This window comes from Sorex araneus, chromosome 4 (assembly GCF_027595985.1).
Source record: "Sorex araneus isolate mSorAra2 chromosome 4, mSorAra2.pri, whole genome shotgun sequence".
Classification (NCBI taxonomy): domain Eukaryota; kingdom Metazoa; phylum Chordata; class Mammalia; order Eulipotyphla; family Soricidae; genus Sorex; species Sorex araneus.
In genome coordinates this window covers 137,261,291-137,285,692 of record NC_073305.1, presented here as the reverse complement: position 1 = coordinate 137,285,692, position 24,402 = coordinate 137,261,291, and the positions used below count along the sequence as shown (strand labels likewise).

General features: G+C 38.2%; 1 protein-coding gene across 4 annotated transcripts in view; it reads left to right on the top strand.

Annotated features, from left to right (window-relative positions):
- REV3L (REV3 like, DNA directed polymerase zeta catalytic subunit) overlaps window positions 1–24,402 on the top strand; it is a 194,816-nt gene that overhangs the window by 57,279 nt on the left and 113,135 nt on the right. For all 4 annotated transcript variants that reach the window (XR_008629742.1, XM_055134574.1, XM_055134573.1 and 1 more), the window contains exons 2-4: window positions 4,987–5,176; window positions 12,665–12,739; window positions 15,490–15,650. Coding sequence is in view for 3 of the 4 variants with exons in the window: in XM_055134574.1 (XP_054990549.1) it covers window positions 4,987–5,176; window positions 12,665–12,739; window positions 15,490–15,650 (426 nt within the window). In the remaining variant the exon portion in view is untranslated. The remainder of the gene's footprint in view (window positions 1–4,986; window positions 5,177–12,664; window positions 12,740–15,489; window positions 15,651–24,402) is intronic.

The following is a 24,402-nucleotide window of genomic DNA, read 5'->3' as shown; positions in this document are numbered from 1 at the left end:
AAAATACAGTAAAAGATATATGCATACCTCTCGGAGAGCCCAGCAAGCTACCGAGAGTATCCCGCCCGCATGGCAGAGCCTGGCAAGCTACCCGTGGCGTATTCTATATGCCAAAAACAGTAACAATAGGTCTCATTCCCCTGACTGTGAATGAGCCTCCCATCGTTGGGAAAAACGAGTGAGGAGAGGATGCTAAAATCTCAGGGCTGAGTGTAATAGAGACGTTACTGGTGCTTCCTCAAGTAAATCAACGAACAACAGATGACAGTGATACAGTGATGTAGATATCATAACTTGAACTAATTTGAAGCAATCTTTTTTAGTTTGGAGTCCACTCTTAGCAGTACTCAGGGCTTTTTCCAGGCTCTCTGCTCAGGGATTACTCCTAATGGCGCTCAGGGCGTCATATGGGGTGCTTGGGTGGACTGCATGCAAGGCAAACACCCTACCTGCTCTGCTGTACCTTTCCTGTTTATCTCTCCATCCCCTTAAAGCAGTATTTATTAAACTTATCATGACAGGGGTGGGTACACGGGATTAGAGATTTCATATTGGGACCACTTTGGTGGAGGTTTGATATCAGAATGTTGTATGCATAAAGGTTGATCATGAACAGAACTGTAAATCACGGTGCCTAAAAGTTTTTACAAAATAAAGGACAAAATTGAAGTGGAAAAATAATAAGATATTCTTAAAAGAATCCTGTGTGTGTATATCTTCTGAGAGTTTATGAGAAAAGTCTCTGAAGCCACAGGTTCCTCCAAATTAGGCCACTAATTAGATGTTGAAAAAAAGTTGGTCCCTAAAAGTCAGCTACCTACTTCTAGACCTTTTTAAATGAGAGATGGAGCTGATTTTCCCAGTTATGTTGGACAAAGTGGAGAGGGGGGTGAAGGGAGTGTGTGTGTGTGTGCGCGCGCGCTCAAACCTGTGAGTGATTGTGTGTGTGTGTGTGTGTGTGCGCGTGCGCACGCGCGCACTCGCGCACAAACCTGTGCCTCCTGCAAGTAAAGCATATGCTCCAGCTCTTTGAGCTATCTTCTCAGCCCTGATGCCACTTATTTTTTAAAAAAAATTTTATTAGTGAATCCCATGAGATAAAGTTACAGACTTACAAACTTCCATGCTTGTATTTCGGTCATACAATGATCGAGTATCCATCCTTTCACCAGTGCCCATTTTCCACCACCAATAGTCCTAGCATCCCTCCCACCCCCCCAACCCTGTCCCCTCCACCTGACCCCGCGTCTGTGGCAGGGCATTCCCTTTTGCTCTCTCACTCCTTTTGGGTGTTGGGGTTTGCTATAGAGGTATTAAGTAGGTATCATGTTCAGTTTATAGTCTGTTTTCAGCCCGCATCTCCCATCCCTAGCGGGCCCACCTAGCACCCTTTGCTTGGTGGTCCTGTCTCTATCTGAGCTGCTTTTTCCCCCTAGCATGTGATGAAGCCACCTATTTAATGCTTAAACATATATCCGCTTTTTCTCATCTATAAACTGAATCCTAACTGAAGGGGATGGTTGCATTAGTTTACTGCTAAGGGCATCATGTGATTCCATGCATTTTATAGGGTGAAATTGATTCGGGGAAATAAATAGAAATGGTTTGTATCTTGTCAAGATACAGCAATGCTATTACAGAATTGTGCAGTAATAAGTGTACTATTGCTAAATTAAAATTAACTCATTCATTTTCATACATTTCTTTATTAAGTTTCTTAGTTTTTTTTGGTCTCGTTTCTCATCATTTAGTTTTCTGTGTACTATTCTGTAATTAGAACCATTAGTGCTATATCAAGAATTCTCTGTGCTATATTTGTTTTCCTAAAGGTTATTCTGAGAAAGGGTGATAAGGCAGTGAACTATCCCTAGCTGCTGAAGAGTCAGTAAGAGATACATCTCTGTTGGTACAATTCACTGTGGTAATGCATAGTATTGCAAGATATTCAAGGTAGTTAAGTGTAATAATCAGGGATTCCTGACTCGCTGTAACCCTAATGGCTTCCTTAGTTATGTCAAGGTCCCTCTGTTTGCATAGATTCGTTATTGTAGTTTTTAAAGGTTTTAATTTCTTTCTTTATAAGCAATTCTAATATGCTGAGGGTTTATTGATTTAACAGCCACTTATTAAATACATATGTTATATGCTGGGCACATTATGGTTATGCAAAAAAAAAATCACTGACTTCCAAAGACTACAGTTAAATAGGAAAACCCGATAACACAAAATAAGAATAGAGGAATTAAGAATTAAGAAAACCAATATTTTCTCTTTTTTTCTTTTTTTTTTTCTTTTCGGGTCACACCCAGCAATGCTCAGGGGTTACTCCTGACTATGCACTCAGGAATTATTCCTGGCAGTGCTCAGGGGACCATATGGGATGCTGGGAATCGAACCTGGGTCAGCCACATGCAAGGCAAATGCCCTACCCACCATGCTATCGCTCCAGCCCCAAATCAATATTTTCTTAAAAATAAATTAATCCAGCATAATCAAATAGAGCACTGGTTCAGTTCCCTACTTAGTTACTTAATAAGTTGCATAACTTGGGGAAAGTTGACCTTGTGATATTTGCAATTCTAAATTATAGAAACAAATATTATAAACTAGTTCAGTCTCTGCTTTTCCCCCTAAATCATGGAGCGTAAGTTTTTGTAGTTTCAAAGCCTACAAATAAATTCTCAGGTCCTTATTTCATAAGATTAGTAAATTTTTGAAATTTGTAAACACCCTGTTTATAAAGACTAAATAGAAGTCAAATTTTATTGCATTGTAAGATATGTTAACTGTAAAATTAATGTCTTGGGAACTTAAAATATTGTTTGTATTTAGAAATACTAATTTTTTTTTTTAAAGTAAATGCTGGGCATGTGCCCAACTCAGGTTTGATTTTGGCATCATGCTGCCTCCCAAGCTTTAAATGCAGCTCTGGAAGCCACTGAACATTGCTAGGTATAGCCCTGGATATCTCAGAGCACTACTGACGTGGCTTTGGTGGTCCCTGCATCATAGAGCCTGAGCAGCACCTCTTCATCCTGCCCTAGCTTTGAATCACAGGCCCAATTGAACATGTATATCTAGAAGTGGCCTCCTGCTTCCTCAGCACCACTTAGGCATCCCCGCTCCCTCCCTCAACAATTGGTTTAACTCAGTAATCACTGGGCTTAGATATGTCAACTGAAAAGATAATATTCTCTGCCTACTCACATCTTTTCCTACAAATCACCTCCAGTTTCGCATACATATTGCATCTTTTTAAAATAGAGGTCAGGGTTCTGGAGAGATAGAAAATCGGTCAAGTTGCTTGCCTTGAACACGTCTGGCCAGGGTTCAATCCCTGACACCATAATGGTCTCCCAAACCCACCAGAGGTAAACCCTGAGCAGTGCTGGGTGTGACCCTAATACCAAAATTAAATAAATACATAAAATAGGGCTCGTATGATGTTAGAAATTGAACTCAGAATAGCATGTGCTCTTCTACTTTTGTCAGATCCTCAGACCACCCCTATTGCTTTTGGCCATATCATGAGTTATATCTAGACATATTTAGTAACATCACTAAATCATACATAAATTGATTAATTATCTAAACACTCATTCTTATGTACAGTTCTTATCCACTGTTTGACTGATCTTTTCAGTATTTCTATACTTTACTAACAGATTTATTTAATTTTTGTAACTATATCTTTAAAATAAGACAAGCTTGTGTTATACATTATAAATATGCATATATTTATATTGAACTATTTTCTATATCATGTCATTCTAATTTTAGATTATGAAATGTATACCATTTATATAAATAGGAAACATATAGCAAAACAAATCTTTTAGTACTTTTCTTCCAGAGGATGCCCAGTGAGGTAGAGTGAGTGGGAAGAAGCCTGAGGATTGTATTTGCAGGGCAGTACAGCGATTGTGAGTCAAAGTATGAGAATCATGGATGTGTTCTTTCATTACTGCTGGTCTTCTCTCTGGTTTTTGTTTAATTTTTGGACCACACCCGACAGTTCTCTTGGCTTACTCTTGGTTCTGTGCTCAGGGATTATTCCTGGTGGGCTCAGGAGTGCCGGGAATCAAACCCTGGTCAGCTGCGTGCAAGGCAGGCATCCTACCTGCTGTACTATCTCTCTGGTCCCTCTTCTCTCTGCTTTAGACAAATGATATATTCCAAAGGAGAACCTTGGAATAATACTCGGAGGAAGCCATTTCCATATAACCCTGCCAAATTGATGAGAGTAATGATGCATCTTTTTTTTCTAATGTTAACTGTTAGTTAATCCTGATATGGGTACATAAATATTCCAGTTGCATTTCTTTTTATGGGTTCTTAGCATTACTAACAGTTACCACTTCTGCATCTTGATTGATAGAATGAATTTCTAGAAAATGTGCAAGAATGGCTTCCTAAAAAGTGTGCATGCTTATTTTTCCTCTCCCATTGTGTTCTTTCCCGTCTCACCCTGCCAAATATGCAGTGTAGAAAACCTGAAGGTCCAACACAATCTATAGGAGTTTTCTTTTCCCCCTAATAGCAAAATTTCCTTTTTACCGTCTTTACTCTGTATTACTTCATAGCAAAATTCTGCACAGTGAACGACTTTGGCTTTCTCTTTTTTCTGTGTCCTAGATGAGTGTTGTTTCTGAAATTATTTTGGTCAAATTTAGTGAATTTTCATTAAGCTTTGTAACATTTGCCAAGTGTTTTATGGGGTAGTACAGTGAAGTACACAAAACTAGATTTAGAGGGCCAGATATTTTCACCAAAATGATTAAATCCTACTCAGCAATTACATTTATATAATGTTTCTAAATGTTTATTATGAATGTATTTAATCTTGGTAGCTTTAGCTGGTTAATTTTCTTCAATCCTTTGGTAAGCTGTGTTGTCTTTAGAATATTTAATTGAATTCTGAGCTTTGTAATAATTAAATTTTTAAATGCATCTCAGGACTAAACTTTATAATGTGTTACATTTTAGGTCAGAAGACATGTCTTCATCTACATGGCATCTTTCCTTACCTCTATGTGCCATATGATGGTTATGGACAGCAACCAGAAAGCTATCTTTCTCAGATGGCGTTCAGTATCGACAGAGCACTTAATGTGGCTTTAGGCAATCCATCTTCTACTGCTCAACATGTGTTCAAAGTGTCATTAGTATCAGGAATGTAAGTATATAACATCTTTTAGAACTTTTATTTCTGTTGCTGTATTAAATTAGCATTCAGTTCAGTAGACTTGAGTAGATTTCTTACTGTTTTAAAAGTTAATTTATATTACGATGAAAAATGATTGACTAAGTTTTATTTACCTTTTTCTGCTTCCTGGAACTATAGAATACATCTCATTCAGTAGTTAAATTGAGCAACCTTTTTGTACATAGGTACTAGTCTAGGCAATTGGTGTTGCTTAGCAAAAAAAAGAGTTCCTGCTTCCATGGAGAGTATGTTCTGATAGTGGGAAACAAAAAAGAAGCAATAAATATAACATAAAATAAATTTGTTAGATGATAATTAGTGCTGTAGAACAACAAATAAGAATAAGAAAATAGACTAGTGATGATTTATAGACGGTAATTGGGAAGGTTTTGCTGACAGTAAAACAAATACTGAAAGGTAGGAACAGCATAAGAGGCCAGGTGGCTCAAATAGAGGAAGTAAAGGAGAATAAAACAAAATGAGGTTAGAGAGAATAGATAATGGAGATCATGCAAGTAATGGTTTTCAAAGTATGACTTTCATACTTTGGTTTCCTGGGCCACCAAAGGGGTTCTTTTAGCTATATATGGTTTAATGGCCATGGGAGTACTCCTCATATCTCCAAAATATGGAGTGCATATCGAACAGTAGTCCCAATTACTGTACTAAAATTCTTTCCATTAACCTATAAGATCTGAAGTAACTTTTTTTTTTCTTTTTTGGGTCACACCTGGTGATGCACAGGGGTTACTCCTGGCTCATGCACAGGAATTACTCCTGGTGGTGCTCGGAGGACCATATGGGATGCTGGGAATTGAACCTGGGTCAGCCGCGTGCAAGGCAAACGCCATACCCACTGTGCTATCGCTCCATCCCTTGAAACTACTTTTTATAAGCCATTCCCAACCTGTCCTAAGCTATGGTAAACATATAAATGAAGACATATTTGTGAATAACATTAAGGATTTATCAACAGTATTTTTCATCAGAACTGTTATACAAAAGAAGACACTAATACTGATTTTTCCCTCCATTCCATTTTTCCTTCACTTGGGATCAAACTTGTAACTAGGTTTTGTTGTCCTACTCTCTCCTGAGTCCCTTCTTATTTTTTCTCACTGGTCTTCTCCCTAATAATTTTCTTGTGTATCTTGACATCTAATATTTAAAAGACCTAGAATTAACACCTAAAGACTTGGTAAAAATACATTCTGGGTCCTATTTCAGATCAGTCAGAAACCTCAGCAATTTGTATTTTAAGAAACTTGGTTGTTATTTATTGGGGGTGTGGGGGAGGTGGTGGGGGAGGGTACACCTAGCATTGCTCAGGGGTTAATCCTGGTTCCTCATTCAGAGATTACTTCTGGTGTGGACTGACCACGGATTGTACCTGGATCAGCCCCATGCAAGGGAAGTGCCCTACCCACTGTACTATCGCCCCAGCTTTTCTGATAAGTCCAAGACATGCTAAAGATTGAAATCCATTACAGTATGCTTTTACTTTGCACTTTTGTATGATTTTGAACAGCCATGGTCTCTTAAATTTCAGTTACTCTCCCATCTGCTTAAATAGCAGATTGCAGTGGGGAGAAGGAAATAATCAGGGAGAGTATAGTACTTTTTCATTAATCTGAGTGAGGAGAGACATGCCATGGAAGTAGTGAAAAGTGGTGAGCTTCTAGATCTATTTTGAGACTTGAGTCAACAAGATAACACTAATGCTTGTGAGAGAGAAGTCAAGGGTGACTGCAAAATGTTGAATTTGTGCTGCTGGAAGTCTGAAAGAGTTAGGTTGAACAGATTGGCAGGAGAGATACAGAACATATGGTAGATCTTTTTTGAGGGGGTGGAAGTGGCAGCAGCTATACCTGACAGTGTTCAGGTCCCAGACCACTGCTGGCATTGTGAGATAGTAGTGGAACATAGATTACCATACATCGACCCAGGACCTCCCATATTGCTCTACTTCTTGAGATATATTCTCAAATCAACAGTGGAACACATTGAGTTTGGTAGGTCTTTATGAACTCTAAATGCAGATTTTAAATCTGTCCTATTTTTCTCTCTTCCTATTGAGAGAGTAACCCCAGGACTTTATACATTCAAGGAATGTTTTCTACCACAGAACTCCATTCCCTGCCTCCTCATAGGCTTGTTTTACTTTGCGTAGTAAAAGTACTCTTATATATATTGGATTCTTTTAGAACCATTTAAAGTCTTTTAGTAGTTCATATTACCGAATACATTTAAACTTCTAACCACACATTTTTTTTCTGATCCCTGCCTACCTCTTAATTTAATTTAATATGCTCCTTCCAGAAACACCAGTCATTTTGTGGTTCCTCTGATATGCCAAGCTCATATCTACCTTTATATAGGCAGCTTCCTTTTCATGAAAATTCTGTCCTTCTACAAATTCTTGAAGTTCTCTTTTTAAAAATTTAAAATTTTTTTAAATTTTAATTTAAAATTTAAATAATTTTAATTAAAAATTTAATTTTAAATTAATTCAACACCAATTTCTCCATCAGTGTCAGCTTCCCTCCATCAGTATTCCGTGATTCCCTCCATATCCTAACCCCGACTCCACCCCAACCTGTCAACTTGACAGGCACATTACAGAGTTTCAGTGGTTGCTGCTTAGATCTCATGTTTTCAATTGTGTTGAATCTGTGTTTGGGGTATATGGTTATCCCCCTCACTCATTACTGGTATAACTGAAGGCACCAAGGGGTGCCTTTTACTTTCTTCTTTAAGTCCTTCTTGACTTTTTCATCCTCTGACTTCCTTACTTAAAGTTATTCTACATGTAAGTTCATTGTTGTGTAGAATTTATTTTTCTATTATCTAAAGCTTTTTGTTTAATTTCTCCCAAAAGTATGTTGTTGTTTTTTTTCCCCACTAGCTTGGAAGTTCCATGAGAAGAGGTATCATGTTTGTCTTGTTTATCATTATATCCCTTCATCTTGTATGCTATACATGTAGTAGAGATGTCTCAGTAGTTACTTAGTGAACAGATTTCTTAAGTGAAAGTTCATAGCCATATCAGGCTGGAATATAGTGCAGCAAGGAGGTAGGGTACTTGCCTTGCACACAGCTGACATAGGTTCAATCCCCAGTATCCCATGTGGTCCCCCAAACCTTGCTGGAGTAAGCAGTGCCTGGTGTGGCCCCAAAACAAAGTTTATATCCATGGTTATACAAATACAGTAATTATTTTTTTGCTTAATGATTTCTAAGAACTTTCTTGAAAGTTTTTATATTGATTTTTATATACTATATAAAAGAGAAATGAAATAACTCATATTTCAAATTTTTTTTTGACTAGCCTAATGAAATGAATAGTCACCAGTATTACTGTTTTTGGTGGGTAAGAAGATATTTTGAGTCATTTGAGTTACAAGTATGAATTCATAAGGGCAAAAGATGTTCTACTCAGTCTAAGACAGACACTTTTTTCCCCCTATTTTATTATCATTTTTTTTTCTTACCTAGATTACTTTTCTGCTTACCTTACTTTCTGGCTTCTGTGATTCCTTTGCTCTTTTAATATCCAATATCCAGAGCTTATAGTAGACAGGGTTTCATCTAAATACCAAATTAAAATTTGTAGGTTGAATTCCAATAATTCTAATCTTCCTGTATTCATTACCTTGAGACTGGGTTAAGAGGTAGTATAATTCTAAGGATTCCTGCAGCTCACCATAATTCTAGAAAATGTAAAGAATATTCTAAATCCATCTAAGGTAGCTAAATTTTTCAATTATTTGTGCTTATTTTCCTTTTCATTGTTATATTAAAAATTATCAGATATAATTTTTAAAATATACAAATATATTCAGACACTCCTAAGGAGTCTCCCTATTGAATAATTATATTGGCAAAATCAACTAAAGCCAACAGCAGGATATTATGTAATAAGAACAAAAAGCTAAATTTATAGAAATTCCAGGATGTATACTTTGGGGCTATATAGTTAAGCAGAACCTTGGATTTATGTGGAATTTAAAGTTTTGATAGTCATGTATATTTTGGGAGATGGGGAGGGTACTTCCAAGCAGTGCTCAAGGAGCCTGGAGTTTCACTCTCAATGAAACTTTGGGAACTTGGTTAGATAATTCAATGCTAGGGCCCAGTGATGTGACATTGCTCAGGCCAGTGGTGCTGGTGAACCTCCACAGGTATACCAGACAGTGCCCAGAGTAGTTTAAAAGTTATATGAAATTTATTTGTAAAAACCTAAAGATCACTAAGAATTCAAAGCAAAGATAACACTAATACAGAGTTCTCTTACCTACCTTATGTTAGGATAGAAATAACTTATATCTGAGCTTACATCTACATACATAAAAATCTTAGAGCAACAAGAGTAAATTATTTAATTTTATCAATGAAAATAGGATTATTGGGGCTGAGTGGAAGTACAGCATGTAGAGCCATTTGCCTCCATATACAGCCTATCTGGGTTTGATTCCTGGCATCTCCTGTGGTCCCTTAAACTCTGCCAGAAAGGATCCTTGAGTGCAGAGCCAGGAGCTAACCCTGAGTACAACCAAGTGTGGCCTAATTTTTTTTTAAATAGATTATTCATGTAATAAGTCTTTTTTTTAATTTATTTTTATTTATTTATTTTTAATTTTTATTAGTGAATCACCATGAGGTACAGTTACAAACTTATGAATTTCATGTTTACATTTTGTTTACGTCCCTCCACCAGTGCCCATTCTCCTCCACCAATGTTCCCAGTATCCCTCCCACTACCCCCATCCCAACCCCCACCACCCCACTCTGTTTCTGCGGCAGGGCATTCCTTTTTGTTCTCTCTCCTGTTGGATGTTGTAGTTTGCAATAGGGGTATCGAGTGGCCACCATGTTCGGTCTGTAGTCTACTTTTGGCACGCAGCTTTCAACCCGAGTGAGTCCTCCCAACATTCTCTACTAGGTGTTCCCTTCTCTATCTCAGCTGCCTTTTCCCCCAGTATGTGAGGCCAGTTTCCAAGCTGTGGGGTAATAGGTCTTTTACCCCTTTCTGCATGTCAACTAAAAAAAGATGAAAGCATCAGACTAGTCGGGAAATGGCACTTATTTTTAAAAAGAACCAGATAGACAGTACAGAGGCCAAGATGTTTGTCTTACACGCTGTTCAATCCCCATCACCACCATGTATGTTCTCACAAGTATGACCAGGAATGATTCCTTAGCACAGAGCCAGGAGGAGTCACCCCTGAGTACTGCTGGCTTTAGCCCAAAAGCTCCCCCCTCCCACCCCAAAAATAGCTATCTGAGGAGGTGAGTTCAAGAAGAGATACAAATGAACATTGAAAACCAGTCATGCAAAGAAAATAGGCAGAGCTCAGAGGGAATGGCAAATTAGAGTTGTTAGAGAAGCTAAGATGTTTATAATAGCTGAAGAAATGAGGAACAATGATTTGGTACAAGATTGAAGTGGATGACAAGGACTAGATAAGGAACATTTTAGACCTTGGTAAATAGTTATACTTTTTAGAATAAAAATTGCTATAGAGCAATTACATAGAGAGCTTTGACTTAGAGAATTGAAAAAAACTTTTTGGAAAAAGTTTGAATGTATTCAAAAAATCTGGGGCTGGACAGATAGTACAGAGATTAAAATGCTTGCCTTGCATTTTTATGTGGCTGGTCCAGATAGATCACCAGTACCAGAACCATACATGTGTGCCCCCCACTCTCCTTACCCAGGTACTACAAAGAATGATCCCTGAGCATAGTGCTAGGAGTAATCCCTAAGCACCAGCAGGTGTGGTCCCAAGCCCCCATCTCCAAAGAAAGAAAGAAAGAAAAGGAAAGAAAGAGAGAGAGAGAGAAAAAAGAAAGAAAGAAAAAGAAAGAAAGAAAGAAAGAAAGAAAGAAAGAAAGAAAGAAAGAAAGAAAGAAAGAAAGAAAGAAAGAAAGAAAGAAAGAAAGAAAGGAAAGAAAGAGAGGGAGGGAGGGAGGAAGGAAGGAAGGAAGGAAGGAAGGAAGGAAGGAAGGAAGGAAGGAAGGAAGGAAGGAAGGAAGGAAGGAAGGAGAGAGAAAGAATTAAAGTATAAGTGATTCTGCTACTAGATTACTCCTCTATCCACTGTTTTATCACACAAAACAAGAGATCCAGTATCTTAATTAGAGTGAGTTCTATCTAGTGTCTGTCATAAGGGAACTAATTTTCAAAGGAAAAATGATTGATTAACCCAATTTTTTTGTTGTTTTGTTTTATTTTTTTTTATTAGTGAATCACCGTGAGGGTACAGTTACAGATTTACACATTTTCATGCTTGTGTTTCCGTCATACAGTGTTCGAGAACCCATCCCTCCACCAGTGCCCATTCTTCACCACCGATGAACCCAGTATCCCTCCCACCCCCCAATCCCATCCCCCAACCCCACCCCACCCCACCTCTGTGGCAGGGCATTCCCTTTTGTTCTCTCTCCTTTTGGGTGTTGTGGTTTGTAGGTATTGAATGGCCATCGTGTTAAATATATAGTCTACTTTTAGCATGCAGCTCCCTTCCCTGAGCGGATTCTCACCCACATTTTACTTGGTGTTCCCTTCTCTATCTGAGCTGACTTTTCCCCCCAGCATGTGAGGCCGGCTTCCAAGCCATGGAGCAAACCCGCTGGTACTTATTTCTGCTATTCTGGAGTGTTAGTCTCCTGTTCTGTTATTTTTATATTGCACAGATGAGCGCAATCTTTCTATGTCTGTCTCTCTCTTTCTGACTCATTTCACATAGCATGATACTTTCCATGTTGATCCACTTATATGCTAAGTTCATGACTTCATCTTTTCTAACAGCTGCATAGTATTCCATTGTATAGATGTACCAAAGTTTCTTTAACCAGTCATCTGATTAACCCAATTTTTAAGAGATTTAACCAGCTACTTATTTACAGACAAACTTTTGGAAGAGACAGCACTTCTGATTTCTTCGACACACTTTCTTATTCCAGCATCTCTGGAAATGATGTTATGAATTAGAGGTACTAGTATAGTTTCAAATCTTCCACAAATGATACAAAAATCACAAAATGATATTTTGCTTCTCCTTTTCCCTCTTCCAGATGATATCCTGAGAAAACCCCAGTTCATTATAATTAGAGTCCTGAACTAAATCCATAGTTGTTTAAAATTTCTTAAATTCCTGTCTTCACGGTTTTCACAGGCTTCATTTGGTTTGAACATGCAGATAAGATTTACCCATATCAATTGCTGAAATATGTACCATGTGTCTGCCTATGTATTTATATACATAAGGTCCTTAAATAATGTCTTTTTTCTTTAACATTATTTTGCATATTGTTGATTAGAAGAAACAACTCTGGTAGATGTTGATTGAAAGTTTATTTGAGAACCTGTTTTTTGGGGTATATCATTTAACTTTTACGTTGTCATTTTGGAGAAACAGTGGTATGATGTTAAGTGAGGATTTTCTTTTGTTTCAGGCCTTTTTATGGTTATCATGAGAAGGAGAGACACTTTATGAAGATCTATCTTTATAATCCTGCAATGGTGAAAAGGTAAAAGATAAATGAAATAAAATTTGAGTAATTATTTATTAAATATTTTAATAATAAAAGCTTAAAAGAAAGATACATAATTTTCAGCATTTTCAAAGAGACAGATCATAACATTACACATATGTGAAAAGAAAGAGAGATTCATGGTTTAAACTCGAGGAAGGCTTGCTCCTTTTCCATCTTAGATTTAGAAAATTTGTTAAAGTAAAGAGGAAGAGATGAATTATCTTTTCCGTCATCTTACTGCCCTGCTAGCCAAACCATATGTTCAGTATTAAGAGAAATTTGTTGTTTAGTTTTAAAGCAAGAATTTTAGACCAGAGTAAGAGAGTTTCTGGTATAGCATAGTTCTGGTAACTCTTTATTAGGTATTAACATAACTTTATATCTGGGTTTTTCTTTTATTTAGTTCACCACCACCGTTCACAGTAAGTTTGTCTGTTTATTCTATCAATAATTCTGGAACACAGCTTATTGAGGGAGGGAAGAACAAAGACTTTCAAAATTTTCTAGGGTTCTAAACAAGGGCTTTTCACTCTGGTGACAAACTGAGATAAAAGTTTCCTCGGAGAAGTTTAGCACTACTTTTCAAGAAGATTTTCTTTACCACGTACTAAATAGTGATTTAGTTAAGTTCTAAAAGGAAACTTTTGGTGAAATTGTAGTTCCCAGTGTAATTTTAGGCAAAGGAAAGATACAGCCACTACAGAGTAAACTGTAGCTTACGTTAGACTGGATGAGTACTTCACTCAGTCATAGCTCTAGTTCTGTTGATTATTCAGTTATCCCAGACAGCTTTTTATCTCTAGTTACCAAAGCAGCTTTTCAGAATAGCCACTTACGGACATTTATATTTTGTGATTTTGTGGCTGTGGATTACTGGGCTAGTTTCAATGCTATTATTGGCCCTACTACTCTAGCTACAGTGTGTGACTATGGTTTCTTACCACCATGACCACCCTAAGAGGGTCTTCCTTTTTGATAGGTGAGTGGAGATTGGAAATGGATGCTAATCGCACACAGTGTCCATAAGGTTGCGGTGGGGGGGGGGGGTTAGGAGGGGGAGCATAAGGATTATATCCAAGCTTGTGGGTTTCCACCCGGTATAGGTGTCTGCAATGTGAGGTTGGAAGAATAGAGAGAGCTCACATAATTGGCTGGTAGTTCAGTATTCCAGCAGCAGTGGGCAGTTAGGGCACAATCAAGCCCCAAGGGATGCTCAGGACCTACCAGACTAGTTGGCACTGGGGTTGAACAGGATAGATTTGTTTACCTGGGTGGAAGCAAGCAGCTTGGGCAGAGTTAGGGCCCTAGGGATGCTGGGATTGGGCAACATTTTAAATCAGGATAGTTGCTTTATTTATAAAGGGAATAGTAGTACAGTAAGCTTGCAGTGAAGAATATTTGAGATGAAGCATTTAAAATACTTAATCTGGTATCCTGAACAAGGCTTCTAGATTTTTTTGCAGTTATGACCTCTTTTTTGCTCAAGATACTTTCACACAATCCTGGGTATATATATAAAATAGATGTATAGACAAAATATTGATAGTAAGTCTTAAATAATTTTTTAATGAATATTTTTACAGCTCCACATTCTGTATAGGGTTGCAACCCAGTTTTGAAAAATTAGAGTCTAAAAAATAGTGCTGAAAATGTTAGCTGCTTCTGTTGTATGAATAGAATTGTTATTCTGTTCATCTTCTTTTGATATCCTATCTTTATTTGAATCGACACATTTTTTTTTTCACAATGCCTTTTCTTATTCCATTTTCAGTCTTGTACATTTTCTAGCTAGCCTGGTGCTGTTTACTTCTCAGGCAAATTCTACAGTTCAAATGTCTCTTTAGGATCTCTATCCTTTCCCCCTTTTTAAAAGAACTTCTGATAATCTTTTAACAACTTTTTTCTAAATTTTGAAAAGGCTCATTTTAAAACCCTGTTGACATTTTAATTTTTTCAATATAGTTACTATTAAATTGGCTTTAAAATATTTTTATCTATGAAGTGTTCTGTTATTTTCTTTTGGTCCATATGTCTTTACTTAAAACTTGATTTGGGGGTCAGGCATGTATCTCAGTAGTAGAGCAGTTAGTTACCTTACATGTGTGAGACCCCTGGGTTCTAAGTACTGGATGTGACCCAAAAGCAAGCAACAAAAACTTGATTTTTAAACTTTAGATTTCATTTCTGGGACCATAACAATAGTACAGCTGGTGGGGTGCTTTCCTTGCATGCGGCCGTCCAGGTCTTTATTCCCAACACTCCACCTGAGCCCATTAGGAGTTATCCCTAAACACTGTGAGGTGTGGCCCCCAAAATAAACTTTTGATTTTATTTCTTAAAAAATGTCTGTTTTCAGTAAAATTGAAGTGAACATTTTGTAATAACTTGTTTTATTCTCTGTATGGGCTAGAGCAATAGCACATCGAGTAGGGCATTTGCCTTGCATGTGGCCAACCCGGGTTCGATTCCTCCGCCCCTCTCAGAGAGCCCAGCAAGCTACAGAGAGTATCTCGCCTGCACAGCAGAGCCTGGCAAGCTACCCATAGCATATTTGATATGCCAAAAACAGTAACAAGAAATCTCACAATGGAGACGATACTGGTACCCGCTTGAGCAAATCGATGAAAAACAGGATGACAATGATACAGTGATTCTCTGTATAACCACTTTTACTTAACATTTTAGGTAACATAATTTTAGGTTTTACTTAACATTTTAGGTAACATGACTTTTTTTAAATTTAGGATATGTGAACTTTTACAAAGTGGAGCCATAATGAATAAGTTTTACCAGCCTCATGAAGCGCATATTCCCTACCTCCTGCAACTCTTCATTGACTACAATCTGTATGGAATGAATTTAATAAATCTGGCTGCTGTCAAGTTCCGAAAGGCAAGAAGGAAAAGTAAGGTTAATTTCACAGGTTTAAATTAAAGCTTTTGAAGGAAGTGTTATGTCATTTTGGGGGATGGCAGTGGTGTGAGTCATACTCAGCAGTGCTCGAAGGCTCTTTCTAAGTCTGTGCTTAGGAGTGACCCCTGACGGTGCTTAGGGGACATTTGTGGTTCCAGGGATTCAGACCAGTGTCACATCCCACAACCACATGCAACACATGTTTTATCTCCTATACCCAAGTGTTATATAATTCATAATTTATAAATTTTATAAATTTATAATTTATAAATTTTTATCTCCTATAACCAAGTGTTATATAATTCATAATTTATAAATTGTAGCACACAGTTTACAAAATGATTTCTAGTTGGGTTTTAGGCATACTGTGTTTCAGCACACCACCAGTGTCTTCTTCCATCTACCAGGGTTCCCAGATTCCTTCCCCCTTTTCTCCATCCCCAGCCCAACACCTTGGCAGACGGAAAAGTTTAGTTGTTGAAGTTTGGATCTCTTGTTTTCAGTGTTACTGACCCTGTGGTTTGGTTATTTAGCTATACCACTCTTCTATAGAAGAGTGCACTTCTATAGTGCACTTGGATCCCCTTGATCCCTATTCGGCATTGCTTCCCATATATCTCTTCTTCACCCCTTGATTTTTTCCTTCTCTGACGTCTTCTATTCTAGGGCCAAGGGTGATCTATCTAGGCATCCCTCAGAAACATTGTATTCTCTCATAAAATAATGCATATTTAGAAGTCCTGTGTAGATAAAAAATAAAAAGAGCTGTGTGACATTAGGGTTTGTAATTTATCAGGTAAAGAATCTCAGAAGAGGGGCTGGAGTGATAGCACAGCGGGTAGGGCGTTTGCCTTGCACGCGGCCGACCCGGGTTCGAATCCCAGCATCCCATATGGTCCCCCGAGCACCGCCAGGAGTAATTCCTGAGTGCATGAGCCAGGAGTGACCCCTGTGCATCGCTGGGTGTGACCCAAAAAAGCAAAAAAAAAAAAAAAAAAGAATCTCAGAAGAGAATTTTTGTAATAAGTTTTTTTTTTTCATAATTCCCACCATACAATTCACTCATCTAAAATGTATACATAAAGAATATTATGCTGTGTTAAGTCAGATGGAAGGATCAGTAAAGAATGTACATGAGAAACTATTAATAGTTTGTAAACAACAGAATCTCAAAAAGAATTATTTTTTAAAAAATCTTATTATAGTACTGTGATTTACCAGTTGTTCACAGTACAGTTGTTTTTGGCCTTAATTGTTCCCATACCAATCCCACCACCTTCCACTAATGTCCCCAGTTTCCCACCACCACCCCAGTTTGTCCCTTGGTGGCAGGCACAAACATTATTTCATGTTACTTGTTATAACACAAAGGCAAATGGAATTATCAAATCTCGATTGATAGTAATCAGTTTGGAATAATTGTTTTATTTCACAGTGATGTTACTGAAGTCATTGTCTGAGGATCTGCCATGCTGATCTTAATGCTAATTGAGCCTTCTATATTATTGTTTAGGCTCTTTGAGCATGGTGGTATTCTCTGCAACTTTCCCGTCAGATTTACTGTGATCCTACTAGGCTGACAATACTATGAAATTTTTTTTTGTTTGATTTTTTTTGTTTGTTTCAATATATTTCTTTTTTTTAAATTTTTATTTTATTGAATCACCGTGACATAAGTTACAAAGCTTTCAGGTTTAAGTCTCAGTCATATAGTGATCAAACCCCCATCCCTTCACCAGTGCACCTGTTCCCCCACCAAGAACCCCAATATAGCTCCCTCACTCCCACCCTGCATCTGAGTGGCTAATCATCTTCGCTTTATTCTCTCTATACTTAGAATACATTCAATATTTCAGAGAACTGACTATTATTATTTGGAATTTTCCCCCCAACAGTCAAACCTGCTGAAAAGGCATCATTTGATAGTTTGTTTTCCATTGCCGAGAATGAAGATTATAGGTTTTGGATTTCTGTTGTTTTAGCTCAGTTTACAGTCTTTACAGTCTACATGCATTTCTATAAGAGGTCTCTGGGTGCCAAAATGGGTTAGTAGACCTCCTAGATCATAGTCTTTAAGGAGCAGAGGGGCCCTGTTGTGCGTGGCTGCTCCGGATCTCACCTGGGCGGAGAGCATGTCGGTAACACCCCCATCCCACTATCTCTTGCGCGCCGGGTCACTACAAGCTCGTACCTCTGGGTTGTGAGTTCTAGGGAATGGCAGACACCACATGGGCACTGCTGCTGCTGCCGCTGCTATCTTTCTCGTAGAAAGAAAGCGTTGGGAGAGAGAATCCTTCCCCCTCCCCGGCGGTGTGGGATTGTAGCTCAGCTCACAGTCTAGATGCATTTCTAGAAGTCTCTGCGTGCCAAAATGGGTTAGTAGACCTCCCGGATCATAGCCTTTAAGGAGCAGAGGGGCCGTGTCGTGCACGGCTGCTCCAGATCTCATCTGGGCGGCAACACTATGAAATTTTGAGGCATGCGTAGCCCCATGGTCCAGGAGCTATAGAACTAGAATAATTTGCTGGCTTGGCAGTTTGATCAAGTTCAGTTGTGTAGCTGGGCTGTTTTTTAATGTTTAATTCATCTTCCCTACTGGATGGGTTCCAACAGCGTCCACACCGGACCTACACCATAGTAAGAGCCCACATCACAGTGTCTTCCTAATTTTCTGCTTGCTGCTCCACCATCCCAGGTGAGGCTTGCATCTGTTATCAACTGCTGGGTCTGTTCTACAACAGGAGGCAGAGACCCTCCCTACCAGGTGGGTCCCAGCAACCTCCACACCCAATCTGTGCCATATTTAGGTCTCATACCAATGGCTTCTGAAGAGCATGGTGGCATATGTGGTCCCAACAGATCTACTCAACAAATTACATGCTGCTCATTGTTATTCTTCCATCTGTGAAGACGGGTAGAGAAACAGAGAGTAATATCTAGCTTAATCCCTGAACATCTTCCAGATGGTTAACTACAGAGACTCACCCCTAGCATAGCAAGTATATAAGAAAACCAATGGGGAAAACACGTAGAAGCTCACCAAGCTCAGTGAGCAAAAACAGTAACATCAGAGACATAAATAACACCAGTAAATTCTTGGTGTCCTTAGTGTCACTATAATGAGAATGTTGAAAGAAACAACATAGCATAGCACTAGAAATAGCTATGAGAGTCAAGTGAAAAAATTAATCAGAAAAGAAGAACATGGTAGGTAAAAAGTCAGTAGGAGCTTTGAACAGCAGAATAACAAGCTGAGCAAAAAATCAAGGAGCTCCAAGATGAGGATGGAGCTGTTAGGTTAGCAGGAGAAAGTGGAAAATAGCTTAAAAAGAAATGAGCAGCATACCACAGAACTATGGAATGAGTTCAAGAGGAACAATATAAAAAATCATTGGAATCCCTGAAGAACAGAAAGGCAAATGTGTTGATGAAACAGGTGTTAAAAATGATGAATAAGGCGCGCATATGCTGCCTGAGCCCATGTGCTGCTTGTGCCCACGTGGCTGAGCACATGTGTCGCCCGCATCTCCCCTCTTGAGATGTGTACTTTCATATTTTTGTGTCTAAAGCTTGGTTATGTGTAGGGGCTTCCTCCACCCTTGGAGAAGCCCACGATCTCTCTTGAGCGCGTTATTTTCACTATTCTCTCTCCCACTTATCCCTTACTCCCTCCCTCAGAAACCTCTGAATAAAATCTATTTACTTCACTAAAAAAAAAAAAAAAAAGATCAATAAGAGCTTCCCAGAGTTGAGTATTACAGGCACCGATATTGAAGGCCCAAAGGGTCCCAGTGAAAACAGACCCAACAAGGAAAACTCCAAGACATATTATATTCAAAATAACAAAATCCAAAGATTGAGGCAATGTTGAATGCAATTGAAAAAAAAAAGCTACATACAAAGGAAAAGTGTAAGATGTACAATATGGGGCCAGAGTGATATTATAATGGGTAGGGCATTTTCCTTGCATATGCCCAACCTGGGTTTGACCCCCAGCATCCTATATGGTCTACTAAGCATGGTCTGGAGTGATTCCTGAATACAGAGCCAGGAGTAACCCCCGAGTATTATTGGATATGGCCCAAAAAGCCAAAATAATATAATAACAATAATATGTACAGCAGATATATCAAATGAGAGAGACTATGAGCCAGAAAAATATGAAAGGATATAGTACAAAAACTCAATGAAATGAACACCTCACCAAGAGTACTCTATCCAGCTAGATTGATATTCATATTTGAAGGAATTGTACAGAACTTCATAGACAGGCAACGGCTAGCCTTAAATCCAGTTTTGCAAGAAGCATTACTAGAGTACCTTTAATGGATAGAAGAAACTTCCCATCCTGTGGCATTGAATATACACTCACTAATGTTGCATGTGGTTCTTCTCTACTAGATTAAGGATAAAACCATATAGCAATTACCAAAAATTGACTTTAATTGATTTTCTGATAATTCTCTTTGCCATTCCTTTAAATTTTATTGGTCCAAGTTATATGAAATAAATTTGTTGTATACCTGTCTGGCAAGGGGGGCAGGCTGGGGGAGGTGGAGGGAACCTGGGAATATTGGTGGAGGAAAGGGGACATTGGTGAGTGGGATTCTGTAGGATATCATTGGTTCGTCCTTTGTTTCTTGCCACAAAGAGTTTAGGTTTATCTGGTAATAATCTCTAAACATTTTAAGACAACATTGGTATGTCCTTTTCCCCTTGCCACAGGAAGCTTAGGTTTATCACAGTGCTCCCGAGCACTTCCATTTCACTGTTTATCTATAAACTTCTCTTCATGCTTTTTTCCCCCTAATCAGACTCTGTTAACTTGTAAGGTCAAATTCCTCAGAAATCTATGATTTTATATGTCTGAGTAAAATACTGTCTTTCTCCTCTCCTTGTGTCTTTTGAATAGTTTAAAGCAATGTCCTTTTTGTGTGGACAAAGAAAGACAGTTGTGAATCTGCTTTTGTAACTTGGGATTTAATTGGCTTCGAGTATTATTCATTCCTGTGCATCTGCTTTTTCGACTTAAGCCTCAGTTGCCCTTAGTTCCTAGCACCCCAAAAGCAGGGTCCCGATGAGGGACTGAAGGGACCCAGGGCAAGCTGTGAGCTACCCTGGCATCGATATGGGCCAGGCCAAAGTGCCACGATTCTTAACTAGAGCTTGGTCATGAACAAATGCTGTCATGATCCAAAAGCAAGGACGAGACTAGGATCCTGCTAGGGATAGGAAAGACTAATCTGGCCTGAGCACTGTAGTCTGAGATCGAGATCGCCCCAGGAAAGCAGTTCTATAAGCTTACTGTATCTCTTACTGGGTCCATACAAAATGATTAATATTATGAATGCTAATACGTTAGTTGGACAAGGAGAGGAGAAACACACCCATGGGATTCCACTCTTGGGCAGGTATCCTGCAGAAAGAGAATCTGTCCTAGAAGAAGCATCCCCTGAGGAAAAGAACTTTACCCCTATTGATTGTGACCACACCTATGTGTAAACCCCAACCCCTCATGCTTAGGGATTTAACTAGGCTGTAAGAGTGGGCTGGGGATGCCAGTGCCAGATCTGGAGAAGCCAGATCCAGATCCAGATCCAGGCAAGAAGGAGAATGAAGTAGCATGGGGGAGGAAGAAGCAGGAGGAGAATCAGGAGAATGGAGATGGGAATGGAATAAACTGCAACTGAGACCAACCACCCTTTAGCCCTCGTTTCTTCCTTCGCCTCCTCATTGCCATCAACCTCCCTGGGGTGGGGGAAGCAGCTCGAGACTACTGAATGCAGGAGGCAGGAGAGAGATAGAGCTCCGCTGCCCCATGACCCCACCCCGTCCATTTTTGTGTTTACACAGAATTCTTGTTGAAATATTGTATGCCTGAAACAACTCTCCTGAACAACTTTGTAAATCAGTGTCTCAATATACGTTCTTGGGAAGGTGGAACGGAGTGGGGGGGTGGCAGGGGGAGAATTTATAATTTAGTGGTTTTTTTAGTTTGCTCAAAGAGTTGTGCAACCATCACCACAATCAAATTCAGCACATATTCAACATCTGTAAAAGAAATCTCAGCTTGACTGGTGAAGGGATGGGTATTAGAATATTATATGACTGAAACCAAATTATGAACAACTTTGTAAAGATCTATCTCACAGTGATTCAATAATAAAATATTTTTCAAAAAGAAAAAAAATAAGCCTGGTGAGATAACTGGCCAAGCACATGGTTCGTGTTCAGGAGGCATGGATTCAGTACCTGGCCTGGGCACTGCATGGTTCCCTGGAACATCTCTTGAAATGACTTAGTCCTAGAGCATAACTGGGTGTGGCCCAAAAACCAAGATAAATTTCTTTTGGTACATATTAATCTGTTGCAGGGTATGTGTATTTTGTTTATTCATCAGTTAATGGATATTTTGGATCATTCCCACCATTTAGCTATTAATATTACTATGTGAACATGTTTTATAAAATTTGTGTATTCATGCTTTTTGTTTTTGTTGTTTTTATATGTACATAGAAGTTGATTTTTTTTTTTTTTTTGCTTTTTTGGTCACACCCGGCGATGCACAGGGGTTACTCTTGACTTTGCACTCAGGAATTACTCCTGGCGCCTGGCGGTGCTCAAGGGCCTTACGGGATGCTAGGAATCGAACCCGGGTCGGCCGAGTGCAAAGCAAACACCCTACCCACTGTACTAGCACTCCAGCCCTAGAAGTTGAATTTCTGACTCAATTGATCTAACATGTTTTGCCATTTATTCTCATGGATTGTTTCTCTCTTACTTAAAATGAAAACAGTAATTTTTTTCTTCAGCTCTACTGTTTTTCTGTTAAAATTTTTTTCCCTTTCATTTTTTTGCTTTCCTCTTCTTCTAAATTTATTGAACAAATTTTAGCATTTTATGTCTTTCACTTACCAGGTCTTATCTTTGGGTTTTATTTCCATAGTCATCAGTCACATACTGCTCTGTAAAGTTAGCCAGGGAGGGTGTTAAATTTTCCTGAGTCGTCAGCTAGGTTATTGGGGTCAGTCCTCCTATTTGAAAACAATTTGAAGCATAGGTAAATTTTGTTGTTGTTTATCTTAAATGCGTCACAGGGATTTAAAATCAATGAAGGATAATGAATGAAAACAGGATTGTAACGTAGATGATTCTGACTACTACTTGGAAGCAGTATTAAGCTTAGTTGTTTTTTTGTGGGTTTTTTTTTTTTCAGTGACTGTAATTCCTGTTCTGTAGTGAAATTCCTAAAAAAGCACTTGTAATTACTTCTAATAAATTCTTGCACCAAAGAATTACTGGATAAAACCAGGGCATAGAATGCTGAAAATAACCTTTGCCTTGAGTGGCTTGCTGATTCTGAAATAATTATTAAATCTACATTGAGTTAATCTAACAAGGAAGACAAAGAAAAAAATCTACCTGTCAGAGGGCTTTTTATAGAATAAGGTGGAATATCAAATGCTATCTTCCTTAAGTACAGTACAAAGGAGAAATTTTTTTTTGAGGTGTAATAATTTATGATAGAATATTTTAGATATGTAATATAATGATCACACCTACCACCAGAATGCCAATATCCCTTCACTACATTAGGTTCCTTCTGGTTCATAACTCTTGCCACTTCCTCTTCACCTTGGCAGGTTCACTTCTGTTGGCAGAATCTCTGGTTTTTGCTTTCATTGACCTCTGTTTGGTATATAACAGGATGGGCACTCATGCTTCTTGTCAGTCAGCTTTCCCTGGCCCAATACAAGACCCATCTTCCTGTTTTATATGGCCAGGGAATGATGTTATAAATACTCAAATAGTCTTTGTTAGAATAAAAGGTTCCCCACTCCTGGTATAGACTTCCCTGGCTTTGTTTCTTTATATTCTGTTTATGAATGGAGATATTGTGGTATCTTCTGGCTTACTTCACTTAACATAAACTCTCCAGTTTTATCCAAGTTGTAGCAAAATCCAAGATTTCATCTTAGAGCCAAATAGTATTCCATTGTGCATGTATACCAGTTTCTTTTTACACACATCAGTTGTTGAATGGTTGGGTTGCTTCCAGATATTGACTATTGTAAATAGTGTGGCAGTGTACATAGGGTATGCATCTGTCATTTCAAATCAATGTTTTGTCATGGCATTTTTGAGACTTTTTGATTCAGTATGAATTCCCTGGTCACAAAAGAAATTCACAAGGCTAGAACTTGATCGGATATGTTGCTGACTTGATAATACATTCAGATCTACCAAAGGCAAATTCTCTCTGGAGGAATTATATATATTATAGGTCTCAAGTTTACATACAAGTAAAATTTCAAGTATAATATGTTAACATACAAGAAAACTGGCAAATATCATTACACATAAATATACAAGTACACATGTGAACATAGATAATGCAATGTGCAATATTCTAATGTACAATGTTATAGCCATTAAGTTGTTTTTGGCTAAGCTCTCCAAAATGTAATAATATCTTTATGAGTAATAGGTTAGTGAAGTACAATAATACCTTTAAAATTAAAATGTTGTATAATGACAGCATATTAAATACTTATTTATTTTAAATACACAGACTATTCCCATCATACAGTGTTCTGGGACTTATATGACTAAAACCCAATCGTGAACTAGCTTTGTAACTGTTTATCTCATGATGATTTGATTTTAAAAAATTACACAGTTTGGAGCATTGAGACCAGCATATGATTCTCCTTTTAAATAGACCAAAATAATTTATTCATAAC